Consider the following 20,909-nt stretch of genomic DNA (forward strand, 5'->3'; position numbering starts at 1 on the left):
ATTAATCATAAATTCCATGTGTGACCTGTATCTTCTGGGACCAAAGAGCAGCTTTTGCAGAGGACCAGTGCTGACTCTTCGGGCTTGGACAGAGATCAGACCAAAGGCCTGCACAGACTGTGTTATTTTCTGATCATTTGTCATCTCTGAACCCTGCTGTCAGCTCTCAGTAGCAGGAGTGAGATTTTGGGAATTAGCTGGGCAACAGACTGCAACCCTGGCAGCTATCATTTATTTTCCTGGCACCCCCAGCAGTCAGGTTTGAATCATGCCTCGTACCTAAGATTCAAGCAGTCATTTGCAGCAGAAGCTGATCTGAGGCCATCTGTCTGCTCTGAACAAACTTCTGTGCTCTTGAAAATGAAGTTGTGCTGTGGAAGAAGTGTGATCCTTTAATAAACACGGTGCTGCCATGGCAGCCCTTCAGCACAGTCTCACCTGCAGCAGGAAAACACCACCTTGCCACCAGCAGGCAGTGCTGCCTGGCTTTGGTTGGCAAGGAGAGGGACAGACAGATCTCAGCGCCCCTGCACTGCTGGGCTCTGCCCCAAAGTGCTTCCTTGGCACTGACTGCACAGGATTTGCTGCACAGTAAAGCACTCCTCTGCTTTTCTGCAGGGGAGGGAGCTCTTCACCCAGGACAGATACCAGGAATCAGGATATTTTTCATCAGTTTAAGCCAACAGATACAAGCAGACCCCTTTGTGGGCTGCAATGAGACAGGTTCAGTTTAGTGCTAATTCCAGCAGGGCTCCCATGGGCAGTCCCAAACTCCAAACCTCCATCCAGGTGGGCTGGTGAGTGTCCTCAAGGAGCTCCAGCAGCAGTTCCAGCAGTCACAGCACATCCCCTCTGATGGAAGCTCTTCACTGCAAACACAGACACACAACAGGCAGGCCACACCTGCTCACAGTGAGCTCTGTCCCAGGAAATTCCTCATAGGCTGCAACTGGAAGAGGGTAGATCTAGATTAGGTATTTGGAAGAAATTCTTCCCTGTGAGGGTGGGGAGGCCCTGGCACAGGGTGCCCAGAGCAGCTGTGGCTGCCCCTGGATCCCTGGGAGTGTCCAAGGCCAGGTTGGAGCAACCTGGACTAGTGGAAGGTGTCCCTGCCCATGGCAGGGGGTAGGAACTGCATGATCATTAAAGTCCCTTCCAAGCCAACCCATTCTGTGATGTGTCCAGCTCTCTCCCCAAAGCAGGCAGTGTGCTGAGAGCAGCAGTTCCTCCCTTTTTCTGCAGCCTGGCATCCACAGGGCTCAGCAGCACTGGGAGTGGAATATCCCCAGGACAGCACCTGGAGCAGAGGGGCTTTGTCCAAGCAGGAGGAGGAGCCTGGCACAGACACACAGGGAGGAAACCCAGCCCAGGCTGTCACAGAGAGAGCAAACACTGCACCTGGATCCCCCTCACCCTGCAGTTCCAAGCCTCTCCATGGATCTGCTCTCTGCTCAGCACACTGCAGCAAAGTGTTGCCATTAATGCTTGGCCCGAATTTCCAGTGCTCCAATTCTACATTTATATTGTGCTCTCAGGCTGCTAAAACACTTTCTGTGTGCATCCCTGCTGCTCCATTCTCTCCACAGTGAAAGCAGATGATGGATTCTGATGAATCAGATTGCCACAATAACTTACACAGTGTCAGTTCATCTTGTGCTCTGCATTTGCTGGCTGGATTTTTCTGCCTTGATTGAACTATACAGGAAGCTGCTGTTCTTGCCAGAAGATTCCAGCTCTTCCTAGCTGATATCTTAAATGTGAAAAAATGCAAATAATTAAATACTGAGCCAAAAAGTGAGGGCTTTTTCTTGGTGTTTTTGAATTCCAAAACTTAATCTAGTCACTACACAGGCATTGCTGTGCCAGTCTTTTGACATTTTTCACCTGTTAAACAGCCTCTTGGGCATCATCCTTAGATCAAAATGCACACCCATCTGTTCAGTATTACTCCTTAAAACTTCATGTACATTCTCTCCTAAAAAGCCAAAAAACAAAACAAAACAAAAAAGCCAGAAAATCCTGTTTTGCAGTGTCACAAAACATTAACAATTTACTGTCAAGTACCATAGAAATCTGAGAAAGGTATGAAGATGTTTTAATCTTAATGAGCTCTTTAAAATAATTTTGTCCACTAAGCTCATATTATAATTAACAGAAGACAAACTTTAATGTTCTTCCTGTTATAGGAGTTTCTTGTCTCCTTAACCTCCTTGTAAATGCCGTGCCAAGACCCAGACCCTCATTAAAAGGAAGTACATCTAATTGTTATCTCCTTGTGCATTGCAAAGGGAGAATGATCATATCTGACCAAACTTTTTTCAAAAAAGCAGAACCCAAGTTAACCCATAAGATGCTGGAGGACTTGAGCTGCCTTTCAAGAAATCAGTCTGAAATCACCAAGAAGCATAAAACTGAGCGAGTTTATCCAGTTTCTCTCACACAGCTGGACAATAACTGAGATACATTCGTTGTTCTACATTAAATATTGTTCATGCAGAGGTAAAACAAGAATAGGCAAAGCTAAAACACATTTTTTTTTCTTTTTCTTTTAGCACTTATGGCTGTTACACCTCTGGGCAGAAAGCAAGCTCCCAGCTGGACACACAGGGATTCGGGGAAATGCTGTCCAAATCCAGCCAGTCAATTTTAATTACTGAAACTGCTTTGAAATGGCTGTAGGGGAAAGAACCTGTGAGTTAACCAGAAAATATCCCCTCTGGCCCAGCTGAACTGCAGCTTGAGGGGGCGTTGAGGAAGCTGCCTTGGCAGATGATGCAATGAGATTTGAAAGATAAGGAATCTACAGCAGCAGGGAAACTCCAAGGCCTTCTTGTTTGTTAGAAGGCAAGAAAAGGAAAAGAGGGAGAGGGAAGGAAAAGGAAAAGGAAAAGGAAAAGGAAAAGGAAAAGGAAAAGGAAAAGGAAAAAGAAAAGGAGCACATTGTGAAAGGCAGGAGGAGCACCTCCACCCCCAGCCCAGCACAGGTAACCTCGAGGCAATTTGGGATTGCCCATCCCCACATCCCAGAGGAAGGATGTGGGAGGGAAGGATGTGGAGGGAGGTGGAAGGATGTGGAGGGAGGTTCTCTCTGCAGCTGCAGCCACCCCGGTGCTCTCCAGAAACACTTCCAGCCCTCCCTCTGCCCGGGGCTCTCGCACGGTGTCACTTTCATCCCTCACATGCTCAAATCCAACACGACTCCACCTCTCACGGTCACAAATTCTCCCCGAGAGCCTCCTCTCCACTGCAACAGGGAGCCAGCCCGGCCCCGGGGCGATGTTAAAAATAGGGAGACCACAGAGTGAGAGCTGCCACTGAATACTGCAAAGGGAGAACCCGATCCTGCTCCCTCCAGCTCGCGGTCGTGTCCCTTCTTTACTCCTGCCAGGACAGAAAGGGAGGGAGGAATTGCCTCCCAACCAAGGCTGGTGCATGGGAATGATACAAAGAATTGTTGTTCTCCTGTCCTTGAGAGCTCCTTCCCTGCTCCAGGGTGGGCAGGCAGGGTCTCTGCACCGCTGGTGCCTGCAGAGGCATTTTCCTGCTGAGCAAAAACTGGCCAAAACAAAATAAATCTGAAGCAAGATCATGGCTGTCCCTAGATCATGGCTGTCCCTGTGCTAAGCTCCACTGCAAAAATTGGAGAAATAGCTCAGACAAGGCAATAGCTGGTCCAGAGAGCCACAAACCAAGGGGGCTGAGAATTAGGACAGCAGTCCAGAGCCCAAAGCTGGGACAGAAAGCCAACAAACACCACAGGAGATCCTCAGCACTCATCCCCAGCTGAGAGTGGAACCCTTGGGAGAAGCATCTCCATGCAGGCATGGCAGGATTGCAGCCACACAAACCTGGGACATTCCAAGAACGACAGACACCCCAGGGACGACAGAGAGGTGACAGCACAGGACAGACGTGGCCAGGCAAACCCAGACGTGCCACAGAGAGCTGGCAGCCCTGTTGGGACAGCAGTGACAGTGTGGAAAGGCTGGCTTGACTGATGGGAATCCTGCTGACAGCCACAGGAACAGGGAGGATTTTGTGGTGCTGGAGCACAGAAACACCCAGCTGGACAAGTACAACATCCCCACTTCTTCCTTTATGGATGAACTCCTCTGCCTGGAACCATAGGTAACATATCTGCAACACAAGTCTGGACCCAACAGTGGTGAAAATGTAAATAAATTGCAGGAAGAGAGGCAGGAGCAAGAAAAGCAAGTGCTGTTGTTGTGAAGGGAGAGGAGTTACAGCATGAAGGTGGATGGGGGTAATCTTGAGCATCAAAGAGCAAAAATACCCCCATGAGCTTCTCATGGAAGGGAGAACTCAGTGCCTAGAGAGACACAAGAAACAGAGCTGCAAGCAAAGACAGGGAAGCAAGTTATTACTCTGTTTTAGGAGTATTTGTCCCTGGGACACTATCCCAAGCTGCACCTCTGATTCACCCCTGGAGCAAGGTGGTCCCACTCCAGTCACAGATGCACTGACTTGAGTCTGATCTTGAATGCAATCCCACCCAAGCCTGAATGAGTTATTCTACAAAATCAAAGCAGTTTTCTACAAAAATCAAAGTAGTATTCTACAAAATCAAAGTTCTTTTCTTAATTTGCTGTTGCAAAAAATTAAATGAATGATCTGGCTGTTTCCAGACAAGCTGAATTGCTTTTGCAGCACTGTATGCACAGGGTGAAGCTTTTTAAAAAGATATTGCAAAAATGGTACAATACTTTCCTTGACAGCCTTCTGAGCCCCTCAGCACACAAGGTCCTGCTATTACTGATATTAAAGGAGAGTGCAAAGTACAGATGAGAGATTCATCCCATCTGGTCTGGCTCTGGCCTCTCAACAGAAATTCTGTTGGTAGAGGAGCTGACACGTGTAGCACTTGGCAGAAAACCCAACTCTGATTCTGTTGTATAAACCTTTCAATTTTTATTATGGTAAAAAGAGGAGGGAGAAAGGGGAGAGTCCTGGGGAGTTCATATGAATTTCACGACCACCCCACTTCCTGGAGGACACTCCTTGTTTTTGCATATGCACATGAGTACAGATTAGTCATTTAGCACACAAAGACTATTTTCTTTGCTGCACATCAGCCAATATGGTACATGCCAACTGCAGCAAGAACAGCAGATGAAAGCCACAGACACAGTGCTAAGCAACTTGTTCAGCAGTGCTCACATTCCCATGTAAACAAGAGAGATGAGAGGTGGTTTCCCAAGGCCCCTGACAGAGAGGAATATTGGGATAGGCTCACCCTGCTCCCCTGGGGTTTGCATGTACTGTCCCTTCTGGGAAGCTCACATGCATTACACTGCCTCATATCCCAGTGGAATAAGAGCCCAGGGTTAAATGGAACATTAGAAACATCCTTAATGATTTGAGAAACCTATAAGGCCTCGGAGACTCTGAAACTGCAGTTTTGGAGTGAAGAGGAGGAAACTAGCACAGGATCAGGGCCAAGAAAATGTGCTTATGCTTCTTGCAGCCCTGTGTGTCAGAAAGCCTGACTTTCCCTTAAAAGAGCTGATGATTGCAAAACACTCTTTTCTCTCCACAAAGTTACCAAAAATAATAAAATCAGTTTTCTTTTTCACAGAAGTTTTCACCCACGAGGATGCTCTGGAATTTACAAGCTTCCCTTGCAAAGCAACACAGACATGCAAGTATCATTGTCTCAGCTGCTGAAAAAAGAAATGAGCTCAAAGGAAAGGGATAGCTCTTTAATGGCACACAGCATTCCTGCCAGATCCAGCTCCATCAGGCTCGCCAGGACAGCTCCAGGTTCCACCAGAGGAGTTGTCTGCTTTGGTGAAGGGAGAAGGAAGCATTCATTTCTGACAGAAAAATGCTACAGCCAATTAAAAAAAGAAAAAAACCAAACCCCCAAATGATGAAATAACACAGGACTGGGCTTGCTCTCTCTAGCAAACCGGGCAAAAGGCATCACAGCAATGCACAAACGAAGAAGACACAGTGGCAGATTTCTACAGTACTTGCTGTCACTCCTCTACCTCCTTGAAACTTGCTTTGTTAGTCCTTCAAAGTCTTGTCTCATTAAATTCCCTGGCACTGTTCTGTTTTAAGAATGTCCTTGTTAAATCTAAAACACCTGTAAGCCTTCCCTGGGCACTCTTGCCTGTTATTGGGAAAAACACGATCTTGGCACTTACTCAACCTAAGGTGACAGATGCCACTGAAGAAAGTGTGAGAGAACTTCCCAGCCTCCTGCAATTCAAAATTCTACATCCCAAGCTGTAAAAATACAGTAAAGGACGGCAAAAAAAAAAAAAAGAACATAAAAGCTAAGGCTGTTTTCTTTCTGGTTATGTATTTATGGAATACTTGCTTTGGAACAATGGTGATCAACATTCTCAGTTTCTGTTGTGCTTTCCTGGATGTCCTTGAGTCAGCTGCAGGTACCCACATTAATCAGCTCTGCTCTAGCAACGAGCTGCCAGTTAATTGTGGCTCACTGACAGCCAGGGAGTTCTGACAGGTAAGACAGGTCCTACACACACAAATACACGCAGAGAGGCCTTTGGGACAGCCGGTGCAGTTTCACTTTTGGCAATGGAATATTGCATTTGTAAAAAATACAGATTTTTGGCTACCAATATTAAGGTAGATAAAGTTTTGACCTTGAACACCACGGCAGTGTCGACTTAAGTACCAAGTGTGTGGGACCAGAACCAGGGCAGAGCCCCCAGCATGTGGAACAGCACAAGAACCCACAGCTAGAAATGGCAGGCAAGTAGCATTTACAGATTTAAGCCTCAAGAAAATCCATCCCTGGTGCGTCTCACCAAGCAGCAGACCAGGTATTTTGACCAGGTATTTTGCTCTCAGCCCTGGCTGAGCTGTGTGCAGGTCACACCACCTGCATGCCTCTGTCATGCCCATCCAGCTGCACTTTCAGTTTGTGGAGCTCCTCGATCTCCCGGTTGTGCCGCTCCGTTTTGTGCCGCACCAAGGAGCGGTAGAAATGGATGGTGAAGACGACAAAAATCAGACCCACGGGGACCATGATGATGGTGGACACCAGTGCTGACTGCCACCCTGCGTGGCTGCTGGGCTTCTCCACGTTGGTGGTCTCATTTTTCAGGATGGAGCCCACAGGCAGGAATTTTATCCAGCACAGGAGCACGACTTCAGCAAGGAACAGGAGGATCCCCAGGACGGTGGAGAAGCCCCAGGCCAGCTCGATGTAGGGGTGCATGCGCTCGTGGGGGGACTCACTGATGGAGTTCAGGTTGTGGATGTTGCTCACAGCCTCCACGTTGGGCAGGATGCAGGTGCTGATGAGGAGGGCGAAGAGGTGAACGGCCACCAGCACCGTGGTGCAGGCGCTGAAGGCGATCAGCAGCATCTGGGGGTACTTGTACTGCACCTCCAGCTGCACCTCCACCATGGCCACCTGGGGAAGGAACAAAGAGCTTGTCAACACCTGCTGGCTTTCCTCTTTTCAAGGCTTTCAGCCAGAAAAGCATCTTGATTCAGGAAGAACAACTAAGGTCAAGTACACACTCCAGAGCTTTTTGGAATGGCAGCCCAGATGGATCACTGCTGTCACCCACTGCTGTGGCCCTTCTGAGATCATGGTTTTCTCAAACAACACATCTCTCCTTGCCACCACAGCCACAGGAACAGCCCCAAACCCAGCACACAACACAAGGAGCTCATTAGATGCCACGTGGGGCTGAGAGGCAGCTAACAGCCTGCTATAAGCCACCATCACGGCCTCCAGTGCCACTCCCTCCTTGCAGCTGCAGCACAGGAAGTTTCAACTTCAGGCGTGTAAAGAAAAGCAAAACCAAGCAGCTCCTTGTGGCCAGCCACGTTTCACTGCCCACCATGGGAAGCACACAAGCTACTTTACAGCTTAAGTTAGCCCATAGTTAAAATAACTGCCTTCTACTCTCTGGACAGTTTACATTTGTTTTTATTACAAATATTCCCAGATAAATAACTTCTAAGTTATTTATATCCTCAGATTTCTCCCTTGAGAGGTAATAACTTGGTGATACACCCAGCAGAAGTGGACAGCTACTGGCTTATGGGTGTGCTCAGCAACTCAGGAGTCTCCTTCCCAAAACAAGAGATATCACACAGCAGGTCTCTAGAGCTATTTTTACTTTAATCAAATAAAGCTTAAGAAGCAGAATATGTGCAAGAGAGCAGGAGGCTCTTTTGAGATCAGAAGTGGAGTCCTGTTAACTGGTTTAGCTTAAGAATTTTTACAATTAAGCTACCTGTGAAGCAAAACAGTACTTCTGTGTGGTGGCATCCCTGAAAGGACAGTACAAACTTTCTGCTAAGAAAAGACCCAAAAGCAGTGGACAAGATTATCAAACATTTCTCTCTAGCAGCTGGCTTGCATCTGTAGCTGCACTTCATGATTGCAGAGAAGTTAACTTTCTTGGCAGCAAGGAAAACCGCTGGTGATCCCAGCTGACCTGCTGCTCCAGCACAGCACAGCTTGCTGGAAAGAAGCCCCTCTAAAGAACATCATGAGAAGGCAAAGTTTCAAATATGCACTTGATTCTGGGACACAGAAGGATTTTGTAGAACTGACTCACGATAATGTTATCCAGACTTCACATGAGACTTCCCTGAGCAGCCATTTCAGGCTCTATATAATCACCTGCACCACTTGCTCTGGCATTACTTGTTCATAATATTATTTAAGCACTTGAAGATTAGGGGTATGGTCATGTTGTCCCTGCTGGAAGCCCTGAAAAGGATTAAAGGGAATGGAAACCAGCTGGCATGACTGCTGCCTTACCTACATTTACTCTGAAAACCATCAGATCACAGTCAAGTCTGAACACATTTACCAGCAAGCAAGATACAACATGTGTGGAAAATGGTCAATCTCTACAAGTCTGGATTTTATAGCTACATCAAGTATTTAAGACATTAAAGACAGCAAAAATACTGTGACAGCCCTTGGGCATTCCCAGCCTTCTGTTCTGACCATGAGCATGTTGGGGTTTTACCTTTGTTTGTTTTTATCAGCTCCTGGTTGCAGTTTACAGTAGTAAACAGTACAGCAGTTCTTGTTGTGTAGCAGAGAAAACCCTAACACAGGAATCCTTCACTATCAATTGCAAGGTCAATTTAAACAGAACAGATTTCACGTTCCCTTGTGTATGTTCCCTTTGCAGTTCCCCTTGTATTGATTTGAGAGGGAGGAGATCAGACTCATTCTCTGCTTCACTGTACAGTGAATTTGTCCAGCACTGTGGTTGCCAGTCACGCCCCATCAGCCAGGAAAACCTGCAGGTACATTGTTCATTATGGGGTGCTGTAACACCCAGAGACACAGCTGAATGGGAATTGTACCTGCATGTCCAATTTATAGCTTTATATTAAAGCTGAAAGCCTGGCTGATGTCAACATATCAATTTCTGCTTGTTATCCTTCACATGAGCAGCACTTTTCAGCTAATTGGATGTTTCCTCCCAGACTAACCTATTCCCCAGGGCGAGCTTCAGCTGTGCAATGTGATGAATTTTTAACACTGACTGATGGCTCAGTAAGAGGTATTTCAGTGAAAAACACCAACAATCCAGATAGGGCAGCAAGGCAGAAAAGCAGTTCATTTAACCCAAACAAGTACTGAAAAGGTGAGTGAGCTCTTATTGCTCTACCCAGCACAGGCTGTCATGTCATTCCCTGACCGGGATAAGAGAAAGAGGACAAGCTGACATAACCCATTTAAAAAATCATTAAATAAGCTGTCTAGCCTGTAAAACTATTAATATGTCATGTTTGATACAATTATACTCTTCCATGTAATAGCCCCCTTTGTTTTAACCTCTTCCCAGAAGCAACTTTGCAAGGCTGAGCTCTCTGCCAAACTATGGAATATTTCAGCACAGACTTAATTTAAAGCTTGAGAATAACCCAGCTGAACTCCAGAATTACAGGATCAAGGGCTCACAACATTTTAGAATTAAACTGCAGTTAAATTAATGCAATGATTCTGGGGTTTAGACCAGTATAGCTGAGACTGTCCACAACAAGGATGTTATTCATTTTGAGAAATTTAGACCAAGACAGATAATATCAAGCAAAAGGATGACAAATGGCTTAACATAAACCATGACACATTCACACAGATGGTTTGGCAGACTGTAAAAACAACCACTCCAGTATATCTGTCAGGGTTTTTGTTTTGGTTTTTTTTTTTAATCAAACACATATCCTGTAGCAATTGGATAAGTATTGAGAAGATGGATTAGCAGTAATAGCTCTTATTTCCATGAGGAAAATTATTAAGCTCCTCTAAATTTCCTTTATTTGCAGCCTCCTTGGGGCAGCTGCCTTACAGCCCACCTCCAAGCAGAGCTGGCACTGGAATGACCCACATCCTCCTGACCTGCCCCAGGGCTCTGCCAGAAATCCCAGAGATGGTAACGAGGAAGGTTTGCATTATTCTGCAGCCTGTCCAGAAGGAGTTGGATCAGAGCCATGGCCTGTTGATCAAATATCCATCAGCTCACAATAATTTCAGCCAATATGAAGCTAGCTTGCATCAAACACACCGACAGGGAAGTAAATAAAGCAATAGCCAAGCCCTGGGTGACATTTGTTTACGTAGTCAAATGCACTCGAGGCTTTGGGGAAGTTGTTTAATAGGATCACGGAATGGTTCAGACTGGAAAACACCTTTTTAAGATCACAGAGTCCAACCATCACATCAACACTGCCAAGTCCACCACCAAACCATGTCCCTAAGTGCCATGTCTACACATATTTATCTCTAAGTAATTTCTTTCATCAATTGCCAGAGGTGTTCTTATTAGAGAGTAAACATCCGTGTACTAAACTCCTGCATACCCGTGGAGAAATAACCCAGGAGGAACAAACACCTCAGCTTTCCAATCAGCTGGGGAAAAAGCTAATAAAGAGAATTCCTTATTACAAGAGATTTTATTTCTTAGTTACTGATTTTTATTTCTTACATTAGGCTGGTGAGCATAATTAACACTACTTACACCTGTGTATATTCAACTGCACTTTAAAGAGATCAAAGAGAATGTAAAACCAGTGGTTAATTTTGTGTGTTTGCCAAGGACTTTCAGTAACTTTCTGCTGTAAGAGCTGAGAAAGCATGATTTGTTTTCAGAGATGTGGTTCAGCCCTGCAGTGTGGGTGGGCTGCAAGCCCTGAGTCCCAGTGGTGCCAGTGACAGCACACCCCAGCAGGGACACTTTGTGGGACCACGCTGGTAGATCAGTCCCCAACAATACCAAATGTTAATTTATTAATTGTATTAAAGACAACAGTCACAACAGAACTCCAGTAACCAGAGGCACACAGAGCATGCAGGTGAGAGGCTGTTTAGAGTAAGAAAACTCCTGCATGAGAGAAGTCTACAGGAGAGCACCCAGCATTCTCCAAAAGAGGAGGGACCTTCTGTCCCTGCAGCACACAAGTTTGGTTACAAACCAACACTTTGTGAAAAGCTTTTAAGAGCACCTTTTGCACACAGCCAGTGAGTGGAGAGCAATGACAAAGCAACTGAGCACCCTGTCCCCACTCCAGCCTGCTCCCACTGAAACCCCCGCCTGCAGCTTTCCAGCTTCACTTTGGGTGACCAACTTGTAATGTTATGGATGATTCATGGGCTGGGGGGCTGGGGGAGGAAAAAGCAGTGGAAGAAGCTAAAATAAAACAAGAAAGGCAATCTGGGAAGTTCCTGAGATCTGTCTTTCCCTCCCAGCTTCTGAGCTGCAGGATGAAACATCTTCACCTCAGGTCCCACAGCACCCAGACACTGCCCCTCTGCTGACAGACCTCGGGAACAGCCAGACCTGCCCACTTCCTGAACAGGAAACCTCCCCCAAACTGGTTCCAACTCTCACTCACTGTAAGCAAAAGCTGAGGGGAAATAAAGGGGCTCACACAGCATGGTGGTGTTTTAACACACAGCTCAGACAGGCCTGAGCACTGGACCACTGACTGTCTCAGTCTTGTTTATTTGCTCACCCCTGCCATGGTTCTGACCTATGCAAATCACTTCCAAATAACACCCAAGTGCTGCACAGCGGAGAGCAAGCACCAGGGATCACTTCCAATAGGCAGCACTGACAAAAATACACCAGGTTTGGCTCCCTGCAGGCTGCAGAGCCCTCTGACACCAGGTCTGAGGCTCAGGGCCTCTTCTCACACCTCAGTGGCAGAACACGATCTCCCTGATCACGCTATGCAAACTTCACTTTGGCAGACTGTGACCAACCTCCACCTTATTTTAGACACTGTGACCTGAGAAAACACGCAGAGAAATTAAAATAACGTTCAGGACCACAGCAACCACAGGGGCCTGAAAGTGCTCCACACCCAAGAGCAGCCTTGCATGCATGAGGGCAGCCAGCCTCGGGGCCAAAGGAGGTCCTGGATTGTTTAGCAATGCTGCTGGAGCCCTTAGGATCACTTGCAGTAGGGGATCAGTATTTTTAAAGGGCTGACTTGGGAGTGTGTGGGTTGGCTGTTAGACAGCTCATGTATCCCTGCTGCAGTGAGAGAGCCAGCCTCAAACTTTGCAGCAGCAGCCAAACAGAAGCCCCCAGGCAGATGCCTCCTGTTTCTTCAGGAAACAACTCCCTGCTCCTTCCCAGGAAGAAAACACTGATTAATAGTTGATTTGAGGCAACCCAAAAACCTTCACCATTCAAAAAGCTATAAAACACACATTACCTATGAAACATGCGTATTTTATGATTGGCTTTTCACAAATATTAAAATGAATATTATATGTGTTGTGTTAGAAATTAATGCTGTATTAATTCTCTTAAGTAGTGTGGTAAATACAGTTTTAGGTTATAACATAATGTTAAAATAAAAACTGCTATGTAGGATGCTTTTTTTTTCTAAAGAAAGGACTCACACCAAGATAGCAGCCACAGGACACCTAAATCTTTCAGAGAAAGAGAATTTATTGCACCATTATCAGAAGAAATTAACTTCTTCCTGCCTCACTCAGGTTTGAAGGCACCGTTTAGGATTCAGAGGAAGAAGTTGATGAATTTATTGCCCCATTATCAGGAGAAACGAACTTCTTCCTGCCTTGAAGGCGCTGTTAGGACTCAGAGGAAGAAGTTGATGATGACCAGACAGAATCCTGTGTTTGAATGGAATTCATGCATCATGTATGAGATGTATGAATATGCAACAGGCTATTGCTTTTAAGGGTTAATCCTCTGTTAAGGGGTGTCCTTTTTCGGGCTTATGCTGTCAAGAAAAAGGTACCTGGATGTCCATAATTCTTTGTTTCTATTGTCTCATATTATCCTAATTCAAATTAGGACAATATGAGACAATTACTCTAATTGTATTACTATTTTTATAACCATTTTATTACTTTTAAACTTTTAAAAGTTTGAAAACAAGTGATTGGCGTTTTTCACATTACCATTGCAAATCCAGAGAGCAGAGCAGAGGTTCTGCTGGAGGCTTTCAGTTTGGCTCGGCTCAGGTACAGTTTTCTCCAGGAAAGGGCTTGCACAGAGTGGTGGTTGGACGTGACCAGTTCCAGGTAGCTCCGTCGGACCCAGTCCCGATAATCCATGCCCTTGGTGCCAGGCTCAGAGCAGCAGGCAGGAGTGGAAGGATCCACCGGAACGTTTAATTCAGTACTCATGATGAGAGAAGTGCTGAGGGAACAAAACAGTCATGTTCAAGACAGGATGAGCATTAACTACTGGAAAAGCTGCAGCTGAACAAAGTTGCCCTTGGTCAGTGGAAAATGATGGACCAAATAACATCACACTTGGAATTCAGAACTGCAAAGGACCGTCCATAACTGCCAAAAATGACCATGAAAACTAGGAAGGATTACAAAGGTACACTCGGCAACTATGTCAGCAGGAATTCAGGAAGGCTGCACACCATCTGGATTTTCATTTCAGAGTAGGCACCTCAACTTTGCCCTTTAATTCCTTCTTGCTCATAAAAAATTGTTTTATATAAATACGCTTCACCTCCATCTTATCTTTGTTTTGGTTGGACAGTTCATGTCCCAGTGCACCACGGGCTGGCTCCAAATGCACCTCCTTAGAGCATCAAACACCACTTGAGGGAGTCACTTTTTGCTCCTTCTTTGGAAACCATTCCTCTGGGTTACAATGTGGGGTGTAACCAAACTGAGTGTTCTACTCCCATCTCCATTATTCCTGATGAACTGCTAATGGCCGCTTGCAGGAGCTGCAGGGTGCACACCCGACCCCCCAGGCTGCGAGCTGGCTGTTAGATAAGGGAAGGAGGCAAACCCTGCATTGCAGGGTGGTGTTTTATTGTGTTCATAAATTGCTTCACTCAGCCGTGATAGCTACACCCAGCCCAGGGCTCATCCCTGCCAACGGGCCATAATGGCACCAATGGGCAGCTGTAACGACCTCGGCCATAAAGGACTCCCCAGAATATCCCCTGACTCATAGGATCACATCATTCCATTGTGAAATTCCTCGCTCCGGGGGAGGTGCTGAGCCTTCCTGCCTGCATCTGACCGCATGTTATCTGGGGATACGAGCACCACCACCACTGGACATGCAGGGGAGGATCTGAACTTCCACAGGAGAGCCAGACCATCCACAGCACCACTGCATGTGAGAGGACTGCAACCATCACTTCAACAGCACTGCAGCCACAACCCTGACCAACACGGGCCAGGCTGTACTCCGACTTTGTGGGTTTAAGCCAGTTTTTCTGTAAAATTCCAATTCTGCATAATTAATCTACTGTAATCTTCCTATTAAACTGTAACTCCGACCTGAAGCCTGTCTCAAGGTATTTGTGTGGGGTTAATCTCTCCCCCTGGTTTACTTTCAAACCAGCACATCAGTTTTTCTCAACCATAACTCATCAAAGCTCAGTTTAGATGGGCACAGTTCTCCCCCAATAATCACAGAGCTGAATGCTGTGTAGGGTTAACAAATGAACTACCCAAGCTTTTGCAGTGGGAAGTTAAATTTCCTGAGCTGCTCACACTCCATTTATCAGCCACATCTGACCAAGAATCCTGTTCCCCCCTTACTTCCACCGGTGGCTCTGAGCAGAGGGCAAGGAAAAGGCAATTCCAAAGGGGAAAGCAAAATGCTTCCAGGAAATGTCATCATCTTCAGATTGAAGGGATTACACTGAGAGATGCATGAAAGCAGCAAGAGTACTTCAGGTGGTGGAAGATTACAGCACCACATCCCCAGGCTGCTGGCAAATGGCTCTGGTGATCCCCAGGCATAAAACAACATCCATGGAATGTTTTGTGCAAAAATTTCTCAACTCTGACACACATCTGAAACTAACTCAGCCTTCCAAAAAATGGAAATACAATTCCTTGTTTAATCCCCTCACTCACAACTCGGCCACTGAGGACTGTGGAGGTGGCAGACACCAGAGCTGCACCTTCTGGTTATAAAACACTCACCAGCTCCCAGGAGGAGGAGATGCTGCCCAGAATCACACCTGGTGTGGCATTAATTAGTCCCAGCACCACCTCTCAAGGTCACAGGCACCTTTCAGCCCTGCCTTCATCCCCCCAGCTCCCCATGTACAGGGGCCACGTGGGGACAGCTAATAAAGCCATGACTGCTGGGAGACTTGCAGAAGTGGCAAAGATCAAAAGACATCAACTGCCCACAACTCTGAATGCTGTTACTAAAAGGGAAGGAAGCTGTTTCAGGCACAATAACAAAGAATAGCAAATAAAGCACTGCAGGTTCAAGATTGTCCCTCCTGAACCTGGGGGGGCTTTTAGGTTCCAGTCCCCTCAGACACAACAAGGATGGCAGCACAGGATGATTCCTGGGCAGGTTTGACAAGGCCGTTATTACAGTCCCTGCAACACTCCAGGAAGGCTCCTGACCTGCTCAGGAATTTTCAAAATATTTAAAAGTAACAAAAAGAACCCAAAAAAACCCAAACAAACAAAAAAGAAAGGCCCACTAGAATATTCATGCCATAATAAAAACAAGAGAAACAATAACAGGGACAAACCTTCCTGCTTGATCTGTGTTTCCAGAAAAGGCAAGAATCACCTATTTTACAGATTAAAAAAACCTCCTGGGAGGATTGGAGGAAGAAACAAGTCTGTGAGCAGCAAAATTGTAAAGCTGTTTCCTGTGACAACATCCTGTGTGGGTCCTGCAATGTATAGTGTGGAGTGAATTCACTCCCTTTGTCCCCAGCTGGGACAGTGATGGCCTCTGCTCTGCCATTTAATTTCATAAAATACTTAGGAACTTTCTATGTAGGAAACTTGACCCCTGGGACAAATTCCATTAAAAAGACAAATGAATTCAGAGGTTACAGAGAGAGGGCAAGAGAACCCAATCACATCTGTTTCTTCCCTTAGAAAAATAAGCTAAAAATACCACAAGGCTGAATTTTCTCTCTGGAGCAGCTCAAGAGATGTTCTCAAATAAGTAAACAGCTTCAGAACGAAATCCATAAACACAAATGTAACCCAAACAAGCAGTGCCAGGAAGTCAAACTCACCTTGCTGGCTATGGACATGGAGGGACTGGGTGGAGGGCTCCAAGGGCTGAAACACAAGACCAAAGAAGAATTTTACATGCGCTGTAGCTGGAGCAGTTTTACTCTGCAAATACTTTTCAGCCTGTCATCTGCATCAGGGGAGGCTTATTCTGGAGATTTCACCTTCCTGCCTTGCAAAGTTAAAGGTTTAGGACACTTGTTCTTACAGAAATAACTATCCTACAGGGTTTGACTGCACAGGGCTGCTGAGCTCTGGATGGGCAATGAGGAATTCTCCAGACCTTTTCCTCAGGCAGCCCTGGCAAAGTCCATCCCAGCTGTGTCTTCACTGCACCACCGACGCATCTGACCCCACTTCATCTCGCACTGGGAGGACAGAAAGCTCTCTGTGATTGCTCCCTTATGTGGATTTTCTTAACCTGCCAAGTGCTGTCCTTTGGAAAAGGGAAAGCCTTTGCCTCCTCCCATCTCAGTGCATGTGTGGGGATTTCTCCACAGCTGGGGATGAAGCCGACAGAGCAGGTCCCCCTCCCACCACTGCCGTGCTCAGGCACCCACAGAGCGCTGTCTCTGCAGCACTGGCAGCTCCTCTGCCTGGTTTCAGATGCCAGCCCCCTCCTCAGTCCCAGGTTTCTGCCCCACACCCCCAGACTTATCTGTCGGTTTGTGCCAGTTCCTTCCCTCCCATTGTTCAAGCCCCTGCAGGCCATGGCTAAGCCCAATCCCGAGCCCTGTTACTCCACTCGGATGAGTTCCAGCCATCTTTGCTATGGGAAACCCCTTCCTATGTTCTCTTCTGGCTTGGGACTCCTCCAAGCAGCCCTCCTGGGGTGCCAGAGTAGCCAGGCAGGGTGTGAACACCACCCTTGTGGCAGCAGGGGATCACTTCCCAGGCAGGATGGGACCCCCTGGTCCCATGGCCACAGCTGGCATCCTCCTCACAGGGCACCTCCTTCCCCGCCACCGTCGGCACACCCTGGGCAGGAGGCGATCCCACACTGCCAGGATCTCCCCTCCAAAGCAGCCTCAGACAGGGCATCCCTCAAGCCAGGATGAGACCCACTCCCAACGAGGACCTTTCCCTCCAAAGCCAACCTGGACAGAGGATCTTTCCTAGGCAGGACGCAACCTCCTACCACTGCATCCTGATCCAGCATCCCAAGGATCCTCCCCAACTCCTCAGGCAGGATGGGACCCAACCTCTCGATCCGGTCTTCCAAAATCAGCCTGGGCCAGGCTCTTCCCTGCACCGTGTGCTGGAGATGTCCCCGCACAGCGCTCCAGCGAGAACATCCCTGTCCGGACATATCCCATGGGAGCCTTCTGCATCCCACGGCACCTCCGAAGCACGGCCGGACAGGACGGGACCCCCTTCTCTGCCCAGAGCGGACCCTCCCCATTCACCCCGTCCCTCCAGGTGCAGGGGACTGCCCCCAGCTCGGCGGGACGAGGCGCCCATCCCACCACCAGCACCCCGGCACGGCATTCCCCCCGCCCGGGCAGGACGAGGCGCGTCCCCCCACGCCGGCCCGGGCAGGGGAATCCCTGCTCAGGCAGGATCAAATCAACTTCCCCCAGCAGCCCGGGCAGGACGAGACCCCCTCCTCCCGGAGCCCCGCGGGCAGGACGCGCTCCCACCTCTGCAGGACGAGCCCGCCACCTCCCGAACGCGCCTGAGGGGAAGCCGCCCGCTGCCCCAGAGCGCGGGCCCCGCTGGGGATGAGCCCCCTGCGGGCGGGATGCGGCCCCGGAGGGGTGGAGGCGGGCTGTGTCTCACCGCAATGCTGTCCGGGGGCCGTGCCGGGAGCCCCGGGAGAGGGACCGGGAGCGGAGCCGGGGCAGGATCGGGAGCGGGATCGGGAGCCGGAGCCGCCTCCGCCGCTGCCACGGCAACGCCGGGCACCGGCCACGTGACCCGCAGGAAACGGGGGGGCAGCGCCGCCACGCCCCCGCACGTGACCACTCACTCATTGGCCCGCGGTCGGGCTGGCCACGCCCCCTCAGCGACGGGGGCGGGGCCTGGGGACGCGACCCCCGCCCTGCCGCAGCCGGCGCCCCCCGCCCCGCCCGCGGAACCGGGGCCGCTCTCGCCCCCTGCGCCCACCGGGGAGCCCTTTGGGGGTCTCACGAAACGGGGATGGACTCAGGGGTTACAGGGAAAGAACATCCCTCCGGCACGGAGCCGTTCCCGCAGCACTCGGGGGTCCCGCTGTGAGCATGCATCTGTAGGGGTAAAAAATGTCTGCGGTTCCCTAAGGTCGCAGTCGGGCTGAAAGCCACCCACCGGTAAAGATGTTAGTGGGTCTGGACCTTGCGTTATCCCTAAATCTTGCCACAGAGAAGGTATTGGTGCAATGGGATGCAAATGTGCTTTTATTACAATTATTAATTATACAGCAAAAAGTCGCCACTTACATAAGTCAAAAGGCAGCGCTGCTCTGCCTCCGCCGGGCTGAGGCTCCTCCGGCTGAGCACAGGCTCCCTGCGAATCCCGACTGCTATCTCCCTGCACTCCTCCGCTATTGACTCAGCAGGAAATCCTGTATAAACCCATCAAAAGGATAGGGACAGCCTTATGGGAAAGAGAGGGAGTTCCTGCCCTGGAAATGAGATAAAGAAAATGCTGAAAGGCAGCACAATGGGTCAGCTTTATAACAGGGTAATCCCATCTTCCTGAATTCCATTCTGCCTGGGGGAGGGAACAAAGGAAAACAATTCTTAAGTACCTAATAAAGAGACAGATACAAGTTATCCTGAGTGTGCTTTTCACCTCTGAGAGCAGGAACACCCCTGGCTCGGTTTCAGCCCAAACACTGCTGTCTCTCAGGCTCCCACAATTTGCACAAACACACGTACAGAGCAACTTTAGCCCTTGAGGGTTAATCTCTATCAGAGAAAGGAGAGAGACTCCTCTAGAAAAGAACCCAGAGCACGAATTTAGTGTAAGCAGGTCAAACTCCTTGGCAGTTTCAAGCCTGTAAGTTATTACTGCTTTCTTGGTGCCCTATTTGGAATAGCAATCAGTTGTAGAGCTGTTCCTATTTTACTATGCACAGGAGCACTTCCTCTTTTCTACTCCACGGATGAGGTTTTCCCCGTTTTGAGGTCACATAGTATTTGCATTTTATTCTAAACGAAGAAACATCCCTTGAAACCTCCCTTTGAAGTGCTTTGTATTCTCAAACAAGCTCGTACTGCCACGAACAACCACAACAGAGTGTTTATGGGAATTCACAGCTACACCTACCAAATGCAGCTCCTACTGCTACACTCAGCCACCCCAGCGAGACAGAGCGTGAGGCAGATGCCACCTTCACCAACATGCTCTCTTTGCTGTTTATGGATTTCAAACTCAGCATTCCCAGAAAAAACAGCATGAATAACTCAGCACGGGCATCTTAGGGACACAGGATGAGGCCACACAACCTGAATTTGTTCAATCACCAAGACAAACTGGAGTTCACCTTCCTGGTGGCTGAGGGAAATGTGTCCTCACTCTGCTTAATGCAGAGCAGCACTCAGCTCAAAGGCAGAACATTATTTGTGAGACTCTCAGTTCTTTGCCCATAAAAAAACCCTCATGTTTTTGTGGCTCATCCTACAATATCCACAGGGTTTGTCTGCCCTAAGGGGGATTTGTGTGAAGCAATGCTCATAACTAATCTCTCCACAGGGAAAATGGATCCTGCATCTGAATGAAACACTGCCACAACTTGCAGCACCTGCCTCCGTGGAGACTGAGCAGAAAACATGCAGATCTCTATCCTGGGGGGCAGTGGGGATATGGACCTGGCAGGTCAGAAGTTATCAAGCTCTGAAGCCCTTGGATATGTATGTACAGAGGAACTAAAGGCAAACATCACTTGCACTTGGTCACATCTGCTTCCCAGCCACCATGGTAATACCATGGAGAAGCCATTACATAAAGCCAGCTCAGACAAAATGCAGGATTTCTGGCAGCAATATCCAACAAAGGCGAAATCTAAAAAGAGATTCTCCCTTTTTACTGTTTTTGCTTAAAATAATTTGGCATTAACCAAGGCTTGAGAAGAAGTAGCACCGCATTCTGGATGCAAGGCTCTGGGATGAGCATGTCTGAAAGCCAGCAGGCACTTCTAATTAAAGATACACTGAAGAGACAAAAACCAGAGTTACAAGTAAAACCACCACTGCATATGCTTTAAGCACCAATAAGTAAATATATAGAGAGATGTTAAGATTCCTACCGGGGAATCCAAGGTGCAAAGCAGAGCGCTCAAGCAGAGAGAAAGGCAGGTGTCATCACAGGAAGCTGAGCACAAGCAAAATGATTCCATTCCAAGCCTTTCTGCCACAGGATTCGGAGGCTTTACACACAATCTTTGGGAAAAGGTATTGTTCCAATTCAAAAGCAAAAAGGAAGTGACATGCAG

General features: G+C 48.0%; 1 protein-coding gene across 4 annotated transcripts; it reads right to left on the minus strand.

Annotated features, from left to right (window-relative positions):
- Positions 1-660: 660 nt before the first annotated feature.
- ORAI2 (ORAI calcium release-activated calcium modulator 2) lies at positions 661-20,897 on the minus strand. Of its 4 annotated transcripts, XR_011682401.1 has the most exons (6): positions 18,275-18,446; positions 16,498-16,543; positions 13,418-13,658; positions 6,347-7,414; positions 1,636-1,750; positions 661-949 (listed from the first exon to the last, which is right to left on the minus strand). XR_011682401.1 is itself a non-coding variant. In XM_071447905.1 (4 exons), exons 3-4 carry the CDS (start codon positions 13,643-13,645, stop codon positions 6,869-6,871), a joined length of 774 nt encoding a protein of 257 aa, XP_071304006.1. In that variant the 5' UTR covers positions 13,646-13,658; positions 16,498-16,543; positions 18,913-20,897; the 3' UTR covers positions 2,402-6,868. The 4 variants fall into 4 exon arrangements, 3 of the variants coding, with proteins under 3 accessions (XP_071304006.1, XP_071304004.1, XP_071304007.1); XM_071447905.1 differs by lacking the exons at positions 661-949; positions 1,636-1,750; positions 18,275-18,446 and adding an exon at positions 18,913-20,897 and having other exon boundaries at positions 2,402-7,414; XM_071447903.1 differs by lacking the exons at positions 661-949; positions 1,636-1,750 and having other exon boundaries at positions 2,402-7,414.
- Between the last annotated feature and the right edge of the window lie 12 nt (positions 20,898-20,909).

The sequence above is a fragment of the Agelaius tricolor genome, unplaced genomic scaffold, assembly GCF_023055355.1.
Source record: "Agelaius tricolor isolate 1412-34295 unplaced genomic scaffold, bAgeTri1.0.p SCAF_25, whole genome shotgun sequence".
Taxonomy (NCBI): domain Eukaryota; kingdom Metazoa; phylum Chordata; class Aves; order Passeriformes; family Icteridae; genus Agelaius; species Agelaius tricolor.